Below are 21,498 nucleotides of genomic sequence, written 5' to 3'. Positions count from 1 at the left end.
TCGGTCCATTATCATCACGATGGGGAGCATGGTGGCATGTAGGCAGATGTGGTGCTGGAGCTGAGAGTCCTGTATCCTACAGGAAGTAGACTGACACACTGGGTAGTATCTTGGGCGTAGGAAACCTCAAAGCCCACCTCCACAGAGACATACTTCCTCCAACAAAGCCATACCCACTCCAACAAAACCACACCTCCTAATCGTGCCACTCCCTGTGAGATTATGGGTGCCAATTACATTCAAACCACCACATCTGTGCCTTAGTTAAGAAAAAAGGTTACTCAGCTCCCATTTTTGGAGGCTTAAAGTCCAAGAATGAGCTGCCCCGTTAGTTCAGCCTCTGGTTAGGGACCCCTTGTGTACATCAGAACATGGTGGATAACACTATGGTAGAATAATTTATGAGAGGGAGCAATCACATAGTGGAACAAAAAGCCAGAGGGATTCAGAAGTAAGCTTGCTGTGTTTGTTTGTCTGTCTTTCAAGACAGAGTTTCTCTGTGTAGCTCTGTCAGTCCTGGAGCTTGCTCTGTAGACAAGTCTGCCCTTGAATTCAGATGCCTGCCTTCCTCTGCCTCTGAGTGCTGGGATTAAAGGCACATGTTCACCAAGCCTGGATGAGCTTGCTTTATAGCAGCTAGCTCTTTCAAACACTGACTTGATGACTCACCGCACAAGGCTGCTATGAATCTTGTTTGTTGAGTCGAGGTCTTGCTATGTACCTCAGGTTGACTTCAAATTCACAAAGCTCCTTCCTCAGTTTCCCCAAGTGTTGAGATTGCAAGCGTGAGCTACCATGGCTGGCTTGGCCTGTTTTTTTTTTTTTTTTTTCTTAGAGGGATATTCTCAGTCACCTCACCAACTTCCTTTAAAATGCCAATCACTTTCACCAAGTCTTTTTTTTTTTTTTTAATTTGTCTGTTGTTTTGTTTGTTTGAAACAGGGCCTTGAGTAGGGTAAGCTGGCCTATGACTCACTATGTAGTTAAAGCTGGCCTTTAACTCCTGCTCCTCCTGCTCCTCCCTCTCCAGTTCTCCCTTGAGCTCTCCTGGTTGATGTAATTATAGAATAGGAACTGTGCTTCTAATCATGAAGGCCTTGTTTGTTTTGTAATCTGTTTTTGTGTATTGAGACAGGGTCTTATTATATACCCCAAATTCACTCTTAGCTTAGCTTGGTCCCGATCTTTCAATCCTCCTGCTTCTAAACACATACCCTAGACACATGGTGGAATTACAGGTGTGTGCCACAATTCTGGGCTACCTTACTAAACATTATTAAGAATAAGTGGCACCACTGGGCATGGTGGCACACAGCACTCAGGAGGCAGAGATAGGTAGATCTACAGAGCAAGGTCCAGGATGCCAGAAACCCTGTCTTGAGAAGAAGAAGAAGAAGAAAAAGAAGAAGAAGGAGGAGGAGGAGGAGGAAGAGGAAGAGGAGGAGGAAGAGGAGGAGAAGAAGAAAGAAAGAAGGAAGGAAGGAAGGTAGGAAAGAAAGAAAGAAAGAAAGAAAGAAAGAAAGAAAGAAAGAAAGAGATAGAGAGAGAGGCTGGGCAGTGGTGGCACATGCCTTTAATCCCAGCACCCGGGAGGCAGAGGCAGGCGGGTCTCTGTGAGCTCAAGACCAACCTGGTCTACAAGAGCAAGTGCCAGGACAGTCTCCAAAGCCACAGAGAAACCCTGTCTTAAAAAACCAAAGGAAAAAACGAAAGAAAGAAAGAAAGAAAGAAAGAAAGGAAGGAAGGAAGAAAGAAAGAAAGGAAGGAAGGAAGGAAGGAAGAAAGGTATCAAAATAGTGAAGTGTGGTCTGAATTAGGTTCACAAAGGATTCCTTAGTGTTGGGATAGCAGTTACCTAGAATGACATCCTGGGCTCAGACCCCAGCACTAGAAAAAAAAATGTAATGAGCTTATTAGTGGCTGCAAAAGAAAAGATTCAGATACTCATGAGCATGTTACCAATTTGATAAGACAGTGTCTTCAGTGTACAAAGGGTTCTCTTTGGAGGAAGACAAGAAAACATGTCAGGGGATGAGGTTTGGACTAGATGCAGAAGCAGAAACTTTTAAGTGTGCAGAAAGCTCTCTCTCTCTCTCTCTCTCTCTCTCTCTCTCTCTCTCTCTCTGTTTTGTTTTAAGCACTATGCACCAAAGGTGCCAGACATTGTGCTTGGAGCTGAGGACAGTGATAAAAGATGAATATGCCTTCTGGGAGGTTTTCAAAATCATTTTAGCGCCAGCATCAGCATCAGCATCAGAGCAAGTTTCTTTCATGTGGCCAGCCCTAACCTCACCCTGTGAATGAGCCCCTGGGATGCTCTAGGAAACCAACCTGCCCCACAAAGCAGAATTTCTTGGCTAAGGAATTGATTGGGGCTGCAGGGCTGGAAGTCTGGTTGAGATAGCATCAGAGACTTGACTTTAGTGCTGGATCCTGGAGCCAGCCAAGAGGGCAGTAACTGTGACCATACCAGTGTGGGTAATTGGAAGAATCCTTCCCCATTGGCTCTGCTGCTGTGTACTTCCTGCTCAGGCACTGATTCTGGCACCCTTAAAGTTCGTATTTGGTCCCTTCTGGTGGGGCTAATATAGCTTTGGGATCTTAAACTGCAGGAGAATAGAGGTGAGGTAGAAGAGGACCCTGTGGAGCTTCTAAGCACAAGTGTTGAGCCACAGACCCCTCTACTAGCTCTCAAGCCTGAGCTAGTGTGTTGGGTACAGGTTTAGAATATGATGGGAGAAGCAGCTGGGACCTTGGTGTGAATGGCATTTCTAGTCTTCCCTGCTGGCTGACTCTGCATGAACTATTTCTTAAAAGCTTATTTTTATTTGTGAATGTGGTAAAAATTAATTTGAGGTCACATGATTGTTGCAATGAAATACATGAACACGTATGGACCAGTGGAAAGGGAGTTTGGTATGGGTGGCGGGGAGAGAGAGTCCACTATGAGTTCTCTAGGTGGTGGGGGAGAGGAGCAAAAGACTAGGTTTTGAGCCTGAACATGCCCACATTTATGTTTTTGAAGAGGATGGGAAATGCTTTATGCTTGGTGGAACAGATCTGTGGTCACTCAAAGAGAAACAGTGTGATGGAAAGGGAACTGTGTGGCCTGCCTGTCATTGCAGAATGATGGATGAGGCTAATTCAATGTTTGTAATTAGTGATGAGAAGCTCCTTGGGGCACGAATGTACCCTTCTTACTCAAAAGACCCTCCTGAGGAGCTGGGGCTGGGATATAAAGTTTCTCCCTTTCCAGACAACAGTGTGTATGCACATTTGGTACAGAGTGAATGAGACACACCCACATGTCTGTGACTCTTCTACAGTCTCTGTGTGCATATAAGTAAACATGGGTGGCTCATACTTACATGTGTATTAGTGGGCATGTGTGTTAAATTGCTAGTCAAAGAGTAGAGTGAGAAATGAGAGGAATTGTTGAAATATCTGTGCCACTTGAAGCGACTCAGGAAGTATGGTCCAGCTCAGTGAAGCAGATAGTGGTCCCTCCATCCTGTGCCCCACCCCAACCCCGATCTGAAAGCAGCAGACCATTGTATTAAATGTATCTATGGTGGTTGCACCCGAGGTCCCTGTTATAGAAAATAGGGAGTCTCATATTTTTCCATGGTATTTCTTACTAAGATTCAAAATCATGCTGAACTTTTGGGTATGTTTGTAACCACAGCTTAGGAGAAGGAATGGTAGTATCTTCTAGAAGATAAAACTACCTTGGGAAAAAAAGGACTCTTGTATATTGAGCACAAGTTCTGGAATTAGACACAGGAGTCTACTTCTAATGCCACTACTTGTCAGCTGAGATACTTTGAATAAGTACATTACATTAATAAAAGCTTAATTTTTCATCTATAAAAAGGAGAGAATAATGCCTGATGCTACTTGTACATTATGTAAATTTTAGCGGTACAAATCTGAAAGACTGCAAATCTCCCACAAATATTAAAAATCATCAAGGATTGTGTAATTTCAAAATTGTTGACTGAGGGGGTTGTAAACTATACTTAACAATTATTGCTAATGACAGAACCACTTGAGCTAGCAGCAGTAAATAACTGCCATCAACACTCGTCTTATGTGAAATTGAGCTGTTGTTTAAGTACATCATAACTTCTGACAGTGGCATTAATGATGATGCGATGTGATTTTAGCATCGAGAGTAATCATTTAAGATATCTTCTGCATCCTGGATTGATGGTATCTCAGTTCATTAGGTAAAGGTGTTAATGCCAAAAAAAAAAAAAAAAAATGACCGCCAAAATCACTAACTTTGTTTTTGTTGTTTTTTGTTTTTTGTTTTTCGAGACAGGGTTTCTCTGTAGCTTTGAAGGCTGTCCTGGAACTCACTCTGTAAACCAGACTGGTCTCATAGAGATTATGCCTGCCTCTGTCTCCTGAGTGCTAGGATTAAAGGCATGTATAACACAACTTGCCCAGGTTTTTGTTTTTCTGGTTGGTTGGTTTGTTGGTTGTTTTTTTTTTTTTAATTTTTTTTTGAGACAGGGTCCAGATTATCCTGGAACTTGTTGTGTAGCTGATGCTGTCCTTGAACTCCTGATCTTGCCTTTGCCTCCCAAGGGTTGGAATAGGAGGCATGTGCCACCACACTATGCTAAGAGGGTACTTACTAGGGGACTGGCTCTCATGATTGTGGAGGCTGAGAAGTGCCATGCAGGCCATTAATAAACTGGACACTTAGGAAAACTGGTGATACAGCAGTCCAAGTTCAAAGGTCTCAGAACCAAGGAAGCTTGTGGTGTAACCGTCAGAGGCTAAAGGTCTGAGAACTGGGAACTGCTGGTGAAAGTAATGGACTCTAAAAGCCAGAAAATCTATTGTTCTAATGACCAACAATAGAAGTGTGTCCCAGCTCTAGAAAAAGAGTGAATAAATTTGTATGTGTGTGGATGTTTTTAAAAATAGTTATCACATTACATATTCATTTACTATGCATATGTATAGGCATGTCTGTGCTATGAGTGTGGAGCTCAGAAACTAAGAGTTTGGTTTTCATCTTCCACTTTGTGGGTCTAGAGGATTGAAGACAGATCCTCAGGTTTGGTAGTAGGTGCTTTCCCCCCAAACAGATTTGCCCAGTGTGTGGGTGTAATTTTGTTTGCATGTGTGTGTATGTGCACAGTGTGTATGTCAAGTACCCACAGAAGCCAGAAGAGGGCATCAGATGTTCAGGAACTGGAGTTATAGACAATGTCAACCACCATGTGAGTGCTGGGACTCAAACCCAGGTCCTCTTAACCACTAAGCTGTCTCTCAAGCCTCTCCCTTTATTTATTTATTTTTTTCATCTGTGCCTGCAGCCATCTGGGTACTGCCCATTTATACCAAAGGCACATCTTCCACACTGGTCCATTGTATCCACATGTTGGTCTTCTCTGAAACACCCTCACTGCCAAAGATAATGGCATAAACAATTAAGCAGGCCCCTGAAATGAACATTGGGCTTACTTCATGTTAGGTAGTTATTGATACTACTAAGGTTACTATCCACAACTTAGGGCAAGGCCCTAAACATTGATGGACAACCAGGGTGGTTCCAACCCAGAAGTCTGGAGGTTTCCAGAGTCTCATCAAAACCTGAAGGTATTGTAATAGAAAAAGCAGCTGAGCTGGTGAAAATTGTAAACTTTGCAAAGTTATTTGTTGCTGTCAGGGATGGAACTCCAGCCTTTTGTGTTTGTGTTCTAGACAAGCACTCTGTCACTAAGCCATACCTTTGTCCAGGAATCAAAATTTAAATCCATATTGGGCAGCTTACAATTCTGGATCACTGTTGGTTTCAGCAGCACAAACAGAAATATTAAAACTATTACATTTTGTAGAGATGGTTTAGTGGTTAAGAACACTGACTGTTTTTCCATAGCACCCAGGTTCGATTCCCAGCAACCACCATCTGTGACTCCAGATCTAGGGGATCCTGTTAATTCCAAAGATGGGAGGATAAAGACCTAAATCATCAACAAGACCATGACCCAAATCAAATAAAACAAGCAATTAACTGGGCGGTGGTGGCACATACCTTTAATCCCAGCACTTGGGAGGTAGAGGCAGGCAGATCTCTGTGAGTTCGAGGCCAGCCTGGTCTACAAAGTGAGTGCCAGGATAGACTCCAAAGCTACTCAGAGAAACCCTGTCTCCAAAAACCAAGCCCCCCCCCCAAAAAAAAAAAAAACCGAAAACAAGCAATTAATTGAAACAAGCAAGCTTTTTTTTTTTTTTTTTTGAGTACACAGGCTGCTTCCCCCCTAAGGTGGAGTTTGAAAGGTCAGCATTGGATGTGAGGAATACAAGGTTTTTTTTTTATATAGCTCATGGGTAGAGGGTTTCCAAATGGGGGATTTGGCAGGCAAAATAGGTGAGGATACAGGAACAGAACATAATCATAACAAGGTAGCCATAATAACCCTTTTGAAACAAAGGTAGGATTTCAAGATGGTTATTAACTCTTTGAAACAAAGACAGGATTGCCATTTCTGGAACAGGGAGTCCAGAACCATTTGTAGTTAAGGTTACAGGTGGGGCATAGCCCAATCCTGGAGAAACAGAGGTTTAATCATAAACAGGAATGAACTTACTTTGTCTTTACTAAGATGGCTTTTAAACCTATAATGGAGGAAAACTTCAATGCAACACCCTCTTTTGGTCTCTGTGGGCGCCAGGCATGCATGTGGTACACAGACATACAGGCATGCAGACAAAACACCCATACACATTTTTTTTAAAAAAATGGAACTGCACGAAGAAGATTGTCATGGCTCCATGCAAAGACTGTATGCAAATTCCTGAGATGTTTCATTTGGAAGAAAAGGGAAGGAAGTCCAGACCAACAAAAATTCAAGGGCAGTGTCCACGTGGCTATGCAAGACAAAGCTTCAATAGCGCCACCATGTGGTCAAAATGCCAATTGTACAGAAACTATAATCACTCATTTTTATTAGAATTTCACACAGGTGGAGCCATGTGTAGTTGGGGACAGGATCCTAGTGGATCGAAGGAACTAGGTTTGCTGACTTACAAGACTATCTGCTCTAGAGTAGGGCTTTAGGGTAGAAACTTAGGACTATATGTCTAGGATGCCACAGAGTCAGCAAAAAAAGAAAAAGTTAAATGCAACCATCCTGCAACTGCATGTGATAAATTTGTTCCTAGTATTATGATATAAATATTTTAAAATTAATTAATTAACTCACTTATTGCTTTTTTGAGACAGGTCTCTCTTTGTAGCCCCAACTATCCTGGAACACCCTTTGAAGACCAGGCTGGTCTTGAACTCACAGAGCTCTACCTGCCCCTGCTTCCTGTGGTATGTGTGTGTATGTATTGTATGGGACATATGTGTATTGTGTGTGGTATGTGTGTGTGGGTTCATGTTGTGGTGTGTGTGTATGTATAGTGAGTGTATGTGTGTGGGGTGTATGTGTGTGTGTGTGTCTATGCATATGTATTGTGTGTGTAGGTTATGGAAAAGTTTTTGAAAGTTGGTTCTCTCTTTTAACTGTGGAATCAGGGGCTTGAACTTAGGTCATCAGGCTTGTGCAGCAAGCACTTTCCGCTGCTAAGTCATTGCCTTGGTTTTCTTAAGGAAAAGCTCAGAGCAACAGCTTGCTAGGGAGAGTTGCTAAAAGTCTCTATGACCACTGAGACAGACTGGAAATGTGGGAGACCCATTCATGTGTTCTTACATCCACACTTTGCAGAGTGACTTTGAGGGTCTTGTCCTTAAGAGGCAGAGATTCTGTCCTTATTCCATAAATTTGAGCTGGGTCGACCAACTCATCAGTGGAATTAAGTAGCTGTGATGCTATTTTTCTTCCTGGCTCCACATTCAAGAAGCCTTGTAGCCAGGTGGTGGTGGCTCACACCTTTAATCTTAGCACTTAGAAGGCAGAGGCAGGTGATGTTTGAGTTCAAGGCCAGGCTGGAAGAGGGAGGGGAGGAGAGAGAGAGAGAGAGAGAGAGAGAGAGAGAGAGAGAGAGAGAGAGAGAGAGAGAGAGAGAATAAATGGCCACGAGGCAAGAATGTCTGCAAATTTTATTTGTAGAGTCTGGTAAACTTGAACCATAAAGCTGCAAACAGTGGTTTAGAGAGCATCTTGGTGCCAAGGGGTTGGTGGATGCAAACAGTTCCCTCTGCCTGAGCCTAAGGCTGGAAGTGGCTAGGGAAGGAAGGCAGTAACTGGATGAGCTGACGCCTGGGTGGCAGGGCTTACTCAAGCTGGCTCCTGCCTGTCTCAGGCCCTGGGGTCATATACCCGGCCCATGAACACTGGGAACTTGTGTTGCTGGTCCCAGAGCAGGAAGAGGAAGGGTTGCTGCACTTCAAAGACGATTAAGTTTCGGGCCACAGAGATGGCTGAGGCTGCAACTACCTCCACGCCTGTCTTTGTCAGCTCTAGCACCGTCTGGTGCTTCATGGCAGACACCTGAAGATCTGGGTCCTCAGTTAGTCCACACAGGTTGAGATCATAAGTGAAATCAAAGAATTCTAGGGCAAAACAAGAGAAAAACAAAACCAGAGGTCAGTTGGAGCCGGGTGGGTGCACACTTTTAATTGAAGCACAGGCAGAGGCAGGCAGATCTTTGTGAGTTTGAGGCCAGCCTGCTCTACATGAGCGAGTTCCAGGACAGCCAGGGTTACATAGCGAAAACCTTGTCTTGGAACAACAACAAAACAAACTAACAAGCCAGAGATCAGCAGTAAACTCTTGGTGGGTGTAGATTCTGCTCTTAAATTTCCTGGGTTAGTCTTAAATTCCTCTAGTCTCTTCCTTCTCAGCATCTAAGTCATCCCTCCTGTCTTGGAAGTGGATCTTGTGTAAGTGGGAACCCCAGTTAGCAGGCCCAACTACCACTCTCAAGAGGTGGGAGGCTTCACTCTCTGCCCACCATCAACTGTCCACTGGAAAAATGACGTATTATTTCCTTGTCTCCAGGGACTTTGGGAAATAAATAGAGATGGATAATATGCTATAAAATGAGATCATATGAGGGTACAATGCTATTAAGAAGAAATATATACTGGCTTCTGCCCTAAATTCCTAACAAAGAACTCCTGAAAACTTAACATTTTCTTAGCAACAGACATGCTGGCAGCACATTTTGTATTTTTTGTTGTTGTTGTTGTTTTTGTATTTTCAAGACAGGGTTTCTCTGTGTAACTGCCCTGGCAGAACTCTGTCTGTAGACCAGGCTGGCCTTGAACTCACAGAGATCCTCTTGCCTCTGCCTCCTAAGTGCTGGGTTTAAAGGTGTGCATTGCCGCCACTACCACCCTCCAGCTAATATTTGGTTTTTGATTCGTGTTTTTTTTTCCTTTTCTTTTCTTTCTTTCTTTCTTTCTTTCTTTCTTTCTTTCTTTCTTTCTTTCTTTCTTTCTTTCTTTCTTTTTTTTTTGAGGCAGGGTTTCTCTGTGTAGCTTTGGAGCCTATCCTGGCACTCGTCTGGAGACCAGGCTGGCCTGGAACTCACAGAGATCCACCTGCCTCTGCCTCCCAAGTGCTGGGATTAAAGGCGTGCACCACCAATACCCAGCTGATCTGTGTTTTTAAAGCCCAAGCAATTCCTCAGCAGTAGGTCCTGACTTTGGAAAATCAGATTATATATTAGGTGATCAAGTTGTCAGGAGAGGAAATGAGTGACAGATCTAGTTAGGGATGAAGTCACAGTTTAGAAACAGGTGCTTCTAAAGTCTCCCCCAAACTCTGGAACCCCAGACTCATATCTAGATGGATTTGAGCTTATTCTGTGAAGTGATTGACTAGTGAATGTGGCCAGGAAGTAAATATCCACAGCCCACAGCCCATCTGGGTCACCTGTTCCAGTGAGGCCCAGGAGAAATATCCCAGAGAGCCCCAGGAGAAATATCCCAGAGAGCTGGAGATCTGGTTTGACTCCAACTATCCAACTAGTTCAAAGGTAAGTCATGCAAACTTTGGGTGTGCCATGTATAGTTTCTGAGTTTCTGTTTTCTCAGTGACCTTTAACCCACATGGTTGAGGGGTAAACTCATGTTACAGGTGAAAAAAAGCACTCTAGAGTAATAGCAACTTTTTAGCATCACCTTCCCCCTTCTGCTCGTGACCCAGGAGAAACCTCAAGTGGCCAGGGCTCACCCATTTTCTCCATGATTGACAGCATGTCTTGGCTGCTCTTTATTTTGATTCGAGGCATCATCAGATAAGTGGACTGGTATTTAGACAGTGTCAGCTTCTTCATGATGGCTTTGAAGACAGTGGGGGTAAGTGCCTCTTCCATATCTTCAAGTTTGTGCTTCTGGCTCTGGGGCACCATGATCACAAAGCTCAGGTTGTGAGAGAGCTGTAGTTGTCCCACCTAGAGAGTATGAGATAGACTGCATTATCTCTTCCAGCCCAAGCTCTTTCCTGTCTTCCCCCATGCCCTGTGCTCCAAGACTGTCTTCTAGAGTGTACTGCTTCAATAAGTACCTGCCAAACCTGACTGCCATGGTGGGCCATGCAATGGGGATGCCAGTCAGACTAAAGTGCACTGGTCCTGGTGAGAGCTCAAGGAATGAACACAAGTTTTGGATCATACCCTAACTAGCTATGTAATAACAGAGAAAGGTTTTGTTTCCCCTCTCTCCCTCTTTCCCTGCCTCCCTCCCTTCCTTCCATAGGGTATTATGCAACCCAGGATGGGTTCAAACTAACAGAGGAGGACCCTGAACAACCTCAACAACATCTTCTTCCTCCTGCTCTTCCCTGCCCCTCCTCACTCTTTTCCCCCTTGTTTTTTCAGACAGGGTTTCTCTGTATAATAGCCCTGGCTGTCCTGGAACTTGCTTTGTAGACCAGGCTGGCCTTGAACTTACAGACATATGTCTGCCTCTGCCTCCTGGATGCTGGGATTAAAGGTGTGAGCCATCACCGCCCAGCTGACCCTAAATTACTGATCCCTCTGTCTTCACCTTCTACAATGGTAGGATTACAGGTACATACTACCACAGTTAGTTTTATGAAGTGCTGGGGATCAAATCCACAGCTTTGTGTATGCCTGGCAAACACTCTACCAACTGAGCTAGAGATATAGTTTTATTATTTTTTTTTTAGATTTTTTTTTTTTGATTTTTGAGGCTGGGTTTCTCTGTGGCTTTGGAGACTGTCCTAGAACTAGCTCTTGGAGACCAGGCTGGTCTCGAACTCACAGAGATCCTCCTGCCTCTGCCTCCCGAGTGCTGGGATTAAAGGTGTGCCCCACAAACTCCCGTGGAGATATAGTTTATTTAAGCCCTGTTTCTTTTATATTTCAAATTTATTTCTAGACCACTTCTAATATGGAATGCAAAACTGCCATGTAAATAGTTGCTGTACTGTACTGTTTAGGGAATAATGACAAGAAAAGTTTGCCCATGTTCAGTATAATTTTTTTCCTTCAGTGTTTTCTGTCCATGGATGCACCATGGATAGGACATGCTGGCTCCGAAAGCCTTCCCCAAGCAACACAGAGACACACACACCACAGTGGGAAGGTCGAGAATGCTTAGGCACTGGGCATGGGAGAATTTACTAACTAGAATCTTTTGGGCTTCATATTCTTCTTTTTTTTTTTTTTTTTCCGGACAGGATCTTTCTATTATATAGCCCTGGCTGTCCTGGAACAGCTGGCCTTGAACTCACAGAAAAGTATCTGCCTCTACCTCCGGAGAGCTAGGATTAAAGGCATGCACCACCAAGCCCAGCTTGGTTGGGCTCCCTATTCTGTGTTTTCTCTCTCCCTACCCACTAGAATTATGTTGTTCAATTTCTGCTAAAGAACTTAATTCAGACTGTCATGGTGGCACACATCTTTGATCCCAGCACTCAGGAGGCAGAGGCCGGTGGATCTCTGAGTTCTAGGCCACCCTGGTCTACAGAGTAAGTTTCAGGACTGTCAGGGCCACTTGTCTCCAAAGAACAAAAAACAAAACAAACAAACAAAAAACTTAACACCTGTTTATACATGTACTTAACACATATCTGTACATATACAGTGATATTGCTATGAGTATACTTATACATATGCATGAGTGTATATACAACAGTGTACACACACAGAGGACATAGAAAGCTACCAGTGTACCCAGAGTGGTGGCTGCTAAGAGAGAGAGATGCACAGAATTGAAAAAAGACTCACTTTTTGCCATTTGATGCAGTAGAGATGAGTGAAGAAACTTTAGAATCATGTCTAGACTCATGTCTTCCAGCCTAAACTTCCCTGCCTCCAAAACTAGAGAGAGGAGAAGGAGAAAAGAGGGTGGGACTACTAGACGGACGAAATAGAAATGGGGAATTGCAAGTAGGCACTCCATAATGATAGGGCCATTGCAGAAAGAAAGTCAGGACTGCCAGATATGTCTGAAGCAGGAATGGGACGAGTCAAGAACTTACCTTGGCCTTCAAAGTCTGGTCACTGAAATGGGCCATTGGGTACTTTTTGCTACTCAGCATGGTCACGTTAATCACAGAGTTTTTGTAGCGGAAAGGTGCCTTGGTACTCTTTTGTTCAAATGCTTTCTTCCACTTGGCTAAAGGAAGAAAGGGTAGCTGTAATGCAGGTAGGGGCAAAAGAGCATTAAAGGCCCTGTGAGGGAAGGGTAGGACAGTCTCATAGGAATGTGGCCGTGGAATTGTGAGGCTGGGGCAGAGCATGAAGACAGGATGGGTTCGGAGGTAGAGTTGCATTAGGCTCACTGCCTGCCTGATGTTTTCCTTACCATTCAAGTAGACAGCATTCAGCAGGACAAGGCGGGTGTCCGAGGGCAGGCTGTCTAGAAGCTGGCTGATCTTGTGGTTGCTGTTCTCAGCCACCCAGGTGTTGATGAATTCTAAGTTAGCATCACTGTCTGGGCCCAGGACTCTGGGGCTGCTTCCATACAGGCTCTGAGAGGCATTCACAAAAGTGTCCCTTATGGCCAGGTCTGAGGGGTAGGACAAGGGAGGGAAGTATGAGTCCTCTGGACAATCTAAGCTGCCTTCCAATAGCAAGTGTGAAGTGATCACACTTTCCCATATGTTTTAGTTTTCCTTGTTCGTTTTTTTTTTTTTTTTTTTTTTTTTTTCCCTGAAGCAGGGTCTCACTATGCAACTCCAGCTAGCCTAGAACTCATGTAGACCAGACTGGCCTGGAACTCACAGAGATTTGCCTGCCTCTGCCTCTTGAGTGTGGGGATTAAAGACCATCTCATTTGTTGGGGTTTCCATGGTTCTTCTTGCTTACTTCAATGAAGACAAAATACTAGAGCAAGGACCAGCCCACTCATCTATTACATGCAAATCTATTATATGCAAATCAGACTTTAGAAAACAAATCCTGAACTAAGAGCCACAAATCTACTCCTAGGTACTTCTGCTGCTTCTGCTGCTGGTGACAGTGCTTGGCTACACAACTTCCTATGATATAGCTTGTCCTTGACTTTCCCCTCTGTCCTTTCTATATTCCACAGGAATAGACTCTACTTTCAAGCCTCAGTGGAAGTTCATGACAAGACTTCCTGACTTTGCTCTCACTGGAGAAAATGTGAGAGTTTGGAAGAATAGACTGTTTTACTGCACTAAATAGATCAAAGTATTTTTCCAGGCTTGGCTGATACTTCATGCAGCCTGACACCCAGAACCTTAGCAGAACTATGGATGTGGGCAGACGGGATGCAGGTAGCCCTAAAATATTAAATGTAGTGGAACTGTCCATTAACTGAACAGGACAAAAGACACCACTGGCTGTAAGTACATAAGTTATGTAGTATGTATTGAAACCTCTGAGTCATATGCCTTTTTATTTTATTGCCATGTGTGGTGGAGCATGCCATTAACCCAAAAAACTTGGGAGGCAGAGGCATGAGGAGCTCTGTGATATCAAGGCCAGCACAGTTGACATGGAGAGGTCCAGGCTAGCTAGGACTACATAGTGAGATCCTGTTGAGAGAGAGAGAAGGGAGGGGGATTGAGATTTTAGACAATCTCCTTTCTTATTTTCTTTACTTTTTCCTTCCCTATATTTTCTCAGTTTTTAACAAAATATAGTTTTCTTTCTTTTAAATAATTTATTTATTTGTATTTTATCTGTATTGGTGTTTTGCCTGCATGTATGTCTGTGTGAGGGTATCAGATGCCCTGGAACTGGAGTTACACACAGTTGTGAGCTACCATGTGGGTGCTGGGAATTGTACCTGGGTCCTCTGGAAGAGCAGCCAGTGCTCTTACCTGCTGAACTATCTCTCCAGCCCCTCAAATGTGGCTTTCATAGTTAAAAAAGAAAAAGCCAAGCATGATAACACATGTCTATAAGCTCAGCAACCTAGACCAGAGGATTATCAAAAAGTGAGGCTATACCTTTAATTCCAGCACTCACAGGCAGAGGCAGGCTGATTCTGTGAGTTTGAGGCCAGCCTGGTCTATATAGTGAGTTCCAGGACTGCCAGGGCAGTTACACAGAGAAACCCTGTCTTAAAAAAAAAAAATGAGGCTACAAAGAGAGGCTATCTCAGGATATAAGTAAACAGAGGAAGAGGGCTGGGAATGTAGCTCACTGTTAGCACTATGTGGCAGGCACAAGGACCTGGGTTTAATTCCAAGTACCACAAAGAAGAAAGGAAAGATAGGAGACAATATTTTCTTCTAAAAAAAAAAAAAAAAACAAAAACCCGCCAACCAGACAGACGAAAATCCAGAAGAGGGGGTTAGATGAATTCTGATTTTTTAACTTTGAAAGCAATAGAGCTTTATTTCCAAAGTCATAAATGGGTTCCAGTGAGGCAGGCAGGAGTGCTGAGCCCTGCCTGTCCACCTCTCACCCCACACCAGCCATTCTGATACCCCACCCCCACCAACTCCCGAGCAGCTCTGCAGAAATGGCCAGCTCTAGGGTTCCAAGCTTAAAAACAACTATATCAGATTATTGTGAAGCTTCTTCTCTTTACTGCTTGCTGGTAAATACCTAACACAAACATGTAAATGATAACAGCACAAAAGTACAAAGGGTGAGTCAGAAGACTTGACCTAAAATTTAGCAAAACATTATTTTATGCTCCTAACTCTTACCTCCTAACTTCTAACCTCTAACAGTGTCCAGCCCTGCTGTTAACAGTTAGATAGGACTTTCTTACTCTAAAGAATGGACAAATGCAGGGCTGGAGAGATGGCTCAGAGGTTAAGAGCACTGACTGCTCTTCCAGAGGTCCTGAGTTCAATTCCCAGCAACCACAAGGTGGCTCACAACCATCCGTTATAAGATCTGGTGCCCTCTTCTGGTGTGCAGATATACATGGAAGCAGAATGTTGTATACATAATAAATAAATAAAGTCTTTAAAAAAAAAAAAGAATGGACAAATCATGCAAATGATTTGCCCAGGTCTCAGAGGGAGGAGAGTCCAGCTCCTGGAGCCACTGAATGTCCTGCTGAGACCCCCAGTACAGTCCCTCCATCCTCCTTCCCAGGCCTTCGCTTTCAGAATCCTCCATAACTTACTGACTGCCCTGTACACTCACCTGGGCTGTGGAAGATCTGTGACACAGAAGTGACACCTTTGGATGAAAAGGCCTTCAGAGCCTCGTGGACACAGGCAAAATCCTTGGGGTAGGAGAGGAGGCTCTCTAAGTTGCTCTTGGTGCTGTCTCCAGCCCCTACAACAGAGACAGAGAGAGAGAAGAGTTCTTGGGGGAGGAACGGGAAACCCACTATTTGGGGCTAGGGCCCAGGACTGGCTAGAATTTCTGGAGGGTGTTTCCTGCTATGGTGGGGTTTCAGAGCATCAGAACTGTATTCTGGATACAGTTCATGGGTCAGGAAGAAGGTGGTGGGCGGTGCTGAGTCATTCTACTACACTTTTCCCAGGGCTTCAAATATCCTCCTTCCCTGCTTCTCCTCCTTTGTAAATCGCTCGTATCTTTCTAAGTATTGCTCCATGATACTGATTTAGATGGTTTGGATTTACAAAGGGGCATCCTATAAGCAGAGGTATTTGATCACTATTATAAGAGAGGATGGGTGTTCTTCGTCATTAACACTTAACTGTGTGCGAGTCTTCTCTGCTACAACAGCTAAAATTTGTCAAGAGCATTTCTTCTAGTCCAGATATTCCAATGCTTCTCCTATGTTATCTTATTAAATTATTACCAAACTTTTACATAGGATACTCATTTTCCTATTAGATAGAGGGGGCCTTGAAGTTTCAGAGATTGTGTTATTAATGCATTTAAAGCCATAGAGCTAATAAGTGAAAGATGAAGGCAGGATTTAAACTGAAATGAATGGAACCAACTGACTAGAAAGGACCTCCCCGGAGACTTTAAGGATGTCTGAGGACAGTCGATTGTCATACCTGGAGAGTCAGGTGCTATCAGCATCTCACTGACTAGGATGAGATGTTAGGGTTCTGGAATGTCAGAAGGGATCTTGCATGTACAGTCTCTAAGAGTCTTGCTGTAATTTTCCTTGCTGGGATGTGACAGATGTCACCTCTGTCTTTCTCTCTCTCTCTCTCTCTCTCTCTCTCTCTCTCTCTCTCTCTCTCTCTCCCACTGCTTGTGGTAATTTGTCGTTGCCTTTCCTAGGAGAATCACTCTTATGAAGGCAGAAGGTTTTTTACCTCCCAGAGAGTCAAGGTACCACATTATCTGATACCATCTCTACTTAACAGCTGAGAACTCCCACTCAAGAGATGCTTAGGTGAACAGCCCATGGTTGCACAGCTAGAAAGTGTATTATCATGATTCTACCTTAGGTCTGTCTCTGATGATTTCATTTCCTTATCACCTTCCATTGGTTTGAGCCATGACTGGTGAATAGGGCCTGATTGTATATATTGTTAATGAGTCCATAGAGCTTTTTTTAAAAATAAGCAATAGTATGTAATTAAATCATTGTTAGGGGCTGGAGAGATGGCTCAGAGGTTAAGAGCACTGGCTGTTCTTCCAGAGGTCCTGAGTTCAATTCCCAGCAACCACATGGTGGCTCACAACCATCTGTAATGAGATTTGGTGTCCTCTTCTGGAGCGCAGGCATATATGGAGGATGAATGTTGTATACATAATAAATAAATGAATATTTTTTTTTTAAAAATCATTGTTAAACAAAGCAGCATTCAAGAATGAAAGACCTACCATCACTATCCTGTAGCCTATTTTACAGCTTCTTTGCAGTGACATAGGCTCGAAGAGGTGTGTGATTAGTGATCCCTATGAAAGGGTCCCACATACAGCCTGGGTGGAAGTCAGAATCTTACCAAGAAGGACCTGTGTGAGGAGGCTGGCAATGCTGAATGGGGAGAAAGCCATGTTGGTCTCAACTTTCTTGGTGGCTGAGAAGGCGTGATAGAGCTTTACAGAAAAATCTGTCAAAGCCTCTGCCAGCATAACTTCTGAGGCGCCTCTGTCTAAATCAGAGCACTGAACCAGGGGCCCTGGGCAGAAGGGTTCAGTGGGAGCCTGAGTGGGAGAATCCGTGGTTGTGGAAAGCTGGCTGGAGGGATCCATGGGGGACTGGCTGGAAGAATTTGTGGCTGTGGAAAGCTGGCTGGAAGGATCCATGGGGGACTGGCTGGAAGAATTCATAGGGGGCTGACTGGGAGAATCCATGGGTAGCTGTGCAGCTGGTTGGCTGTGCTGGATGGGGGACTCGGTGATGTCGGCTGTGGTTTTGGTAGGTGCATTGGTTGTTGGCCCGGTAGAAGATTGTACTGTATGCTTGGTGGGACTCCAGGGGCCATCTCCCTCAGGGAAGATGTCTCTGTTTTCCTCTTGAGTGACCAATGCATCCTGGGTGCTGTGGCTGGTATCTGAGAAGGCTCTATCCTATGATTCAAGAAACAGGGTTTCATTTCTTAGTGAGCCATATTCCCCCACAACCACTCCAAGCAGTAAGACTGTGAGAACATTGTACCAGTTGCTTTTAGTATAGCCTGGCAGAAATAGGCAATGCTGGGGGAATTCTCAACAGGAGACATGAGGTAATTCCAATTCAGTTATCAGTTATCTGTATTCAGTGAGCTCCATGCAAGAAGTTGTTTTCTTGTAAATACCTACTTGTTTTGACTCATTTGCCAGGGTAGTATGGACATTTGCATTTGCAAGCCTTTTAGGACTGTGGACTTTTAAAGAGTGGATGTGGTATACCTGTGGGTATTGAAAACAATTAGTATACTGAAAGGGATGAAAGAAAGGGTGGAAATTAGGTGCAATGGCACAACCCCAGTCATTTGGGAGGTGGAGACAGGAGGATCTCTTTATGGGCAGTGTTTTCAGAAATGGAAAGTGTATAAAATTCGGATCCCTTGCTCAATCGGACATCATGTGCTGACTCCCCAAGGTCACCCAGGATGCCAGCTTCCAGCATAACACCCTGCTCATCCACCGGAAGCAAGCACTCACTTTTTTCATTAGTTTACTTTATATCCCTGCCCTCCTAGGCTACTGGGACCACAGTGCTCTTAACCTTGGCACCGGCCCAGGTCTGTCAGCTAGACTTCTTCCTTGCACCCCACTTTCTACAGACCCTGGCCTGGAAGAACCTGTCACAGCAGCGGGGTTGGGGGGTGGGTGGGATGAGGGTGTTTCCCACAACTTGGGGCTTGTCTTGCCTTCTATGACCCAGACAAGCCTGGCTGGTGAGCTGAGTGGGGTCTATGTAGTTTCCCTTTTATATACTGGGTTAAGGAAGCCTGGGGAAGGGTCTGGCCCAAGACCACTCAGGTAATGTATCTTCTGATATAGAACCAGCCTGGAGGCCATCTGGGCAGCGAAGTCAGCTGCGACCTGACCTGCGAAGCCAGTTACCCTCAGAGCCAGCCGTGAGCCTCAGAGCTCAGGGGGTCCACCCCATCCCCAAGCCCGCCCCCATTCCGTTCCAGGCCTCGACCCTTCTTGATGTGTTCCCGCCTCCTCCCTCTGGGGCCACCTTCTCTCTGGCTCCGCCCTCTGTTTTGTTTTTCCCAAACCGCTTCGCTTTCCCGGCACTGGCTGGCCCTTCTCTCCCCTCACGCCCAGGTCTCAGTCCATCTGTTCAATATCCCGGGCCTGCTTAACTAAACAATAAGCCAGGGGCAGCAGGAGAGGAGGGCCAGGGCGAGCTGGGCAGCACAGCTTTGAGGGAGGAGGAGGCAGAAGGCTCAAGTGGAAGCAAGCCTTTGGAAACTGCAGAGATAACAAAAAGGGGCCTGGAAGAGAAGGAGGCTAGAGACCTCCCAGCCAAGCCCTCTTGACTTTGTGTTCCTTCCCCAAAGCCCCCATTACCAAACTTGGTCCAAGTTCCTGGTCACTGGACAGCTTCAGGGCAGACTGAGTGGACAGGCGCAGAGGGTCAGCGAGGGGGGTGGGGGCTGTCTCAGCTATTGGCTGGCTCAGGACACTACTCCGTTAAAATTTAAGGATGATTGATCACTAGCGTTTCCTGTAAACCACGATGGGGAAGGCATGGGACAGACCTGGTCTGACACCGTGGGCCACATTAGGAGTTTAGCCTGGAGCTCCTCCTGGAGTGGGGTGGAAATGGGATAGGATGAGATGGGATGGTGTGGAGAAGCTTGAGGGCTGCTCTCAGCGATGCACAAACGACCATTCCTCCTGTGTTTCATGGATCAGGACAAGAGCAGAAGAAGCATAAACGTGCCCGGCATTTTACAGGAGATGAACTTTTTGGATGAATGGGTAAAGTAACCCTTTGGAAATAGGCCATTTGATAGTTAAGACACCAAGCCTTAGAAGAAGTTAAACGTCTGGTCTTTTCATTGCCTTGTTTTGGAGATATGCCAGGCTTGGACCTAAGTCTCCTAAAGTCGAAACGGCTGCAGGATCATCCCCATCCCCACACATAATCAGTTGTTCCAAGATTGAGAACAAGGAATCTGATGCTCCACGTGAGCCTGGGGTTTCAATTCCTAGTGCTACAACAAACCAAAACAACCACAAAAACCAACAACCAAAACAGAACAACAGTCCCAAGCCAGCCAAACAAACAAGTTCTGCCGTGTATGTATTTGTGGTTGAGTTTTCACACTAAGTCTGTTATGGGAGACCCTGGCAAGGAGGAATCCAGTTAAATTTGAATTTTAAGTAAATCCCAAGCAATCTCCGGATATGCTTGTGATAAAACTTTTTGCCATTGTTGTGTATCTAAAATTCAAATTTGACTGAGCCGTCTGTATTTTATTTGCTGAATCTGACAGCCCTACATCTTCTGCAAAGCAAGGCTGTTCTTTCTGATAACCTGATGTAGCTATGAAGCCTGTGATCATCTAACTGCAGGCCTGACCTCTACCTGAGTTTGTCTCCTCCAGGAAGTTTGCAAGTGTCAAAGGTAAGTTTGGACCACATCTGGCTGAAGTTGAAATTCTTGTAGTTACTAGCTTATGCCAGGGCCAATCTATAAGCATCCAACAGAATTAGATCCTATGTCCCAGTACTTTCTAGCTGAAGTTTCAGGGTGAACAGTAGAGAAGCAGAGAGATTTCCTCTGGTTGTAGGTCTCTTTCCTTGAATATTTTAGTTACCACTGTCTGTGTGCCCTGGTCATTCACAGGGTGTCTGCATTGCAGCAGCTTTCTTATTTGATAAAGTTGGAGCTGCAGCTGACTGCACCACCATGTTGATGGAATTTCTTCCTAGTGTGGATGATGGTTTATCCACTGGTGTAAAGTTGTAAATTCTGTCCTCCCCCATCAAGGGCTGCAGGTATTTATGCATTGGATACTTATTAGTGCTTTGTATGACTGAGCTTTGTCTCTGATTTCCTACCACACACTTCTTGCTGTGGAAGCCACAGTGTTGACAGCCGCAAGCAAAAGTTTGATGTGGTTCCTGGTGTCATTGTACCACAGATAATATCTGCATTTAATACTTTCATGTATCACTATCACCTCACATGGGCATTTTTCTGCTTAGCTCTACAGAGACTAAGCCTTTCTGGAAATCGTACTCTAGAGTGCTCATTCACAACCCTTCTGCTAAAACTCCTATTGTTTCTTCCTGGCAGTCTCCAGCTGGTGCCAAGAGGTGGATGGAGATGAGGAATGAAGACTGGAAATTAGATCCAAATATTTGTGGAGACCACAAACTTTCCAAACCTGAAAACTCTAAAGGGCCTCATTTATAGCACATGACTTTTTTAGAATAGAATAGAAACGTTTGATGACTTCCTATGCAGACATTCTAAGTTGGTTCACTCATTTATCTAAGGATACTTTATTCTTTCAAAGTACAGTATCATACAAGTGCCTTGTAAAACTTCAAGCAAGTCAGACATTCATAAGTCAGCAAGACTTAATTCATAAAATTAAGTCATTGCAGACACGACTGCTTTTTAACTACTTCAAGTATATCCTTTCAGGATCTCTTATTTATAAAAAACATATAAGTCACACATAACCTGACACACATTGCTTGCTTCTTTCTTCCTTCTTCTTTTCCCCCTTCTCTCCTACCTCCACCCCCCACTATTTTTTGTTTTTTTTAGAAAGGGTCTCCTATAGCCTTGAA

The 21,498-nt window shown here is 44.4% G+C and overlaps 1 protein-coding gene across 1 annotated transcript; it reads right to left on the bottom strand.

Moving 5' to 3' along the window:
- Positions 1 to 8,048: 8,048 nt before the first annotated feature.
- Serping1 (serpin family G member 1) lies at positions 8,049 to 19,598 on the bottom strand. Its single transcript, XM_035447064.1, has 9 exons — positions 19,449 to 19,598; positions 19,258 to 19,302; positions 17,564 to 17,820; positions 17,253 to 17,488; positions 15,517 to 15,651; positions 12,746 to 12,949; positions 12,420 to 12,556; positions 10,146 to 10,365; positions 8,049 to 8,518 (listed from the first exon to the last, which is right to left on the bottom strand). The coding sequence occupies exons 1-9, from the start codon at positions 19,596 to 19,598 to the stop codon at positions 8,265 to 8,267; spliced, it is 1,638 nt and encodes a 545-aa protein (XP_035302955.1). The 3' UTR covers positions 8,049 to 8,264.
- Between the last annotated feature and the right edge of the window lie 1,900 nt (positions 19,599 to 21,498).

The sequence above is a fragment of the Cricetulus griseus genome, chromosome 6, assembly GCF_003668045.3.
Source record: "Cricetulus griseus strain 17A/GY chromosome 6, alternate assembly CriGri-PICRH-1.0, whole genome shotgun sequence".
NCBI lineage: Eukaryota > Metazoa > Chordata > Mammalia > Rodentia > Cricetidae > Cricetulus > Cricetulus griseus.
This window is presented reverse-complemented; position numbering and strand designations above follow the sequence as displayed.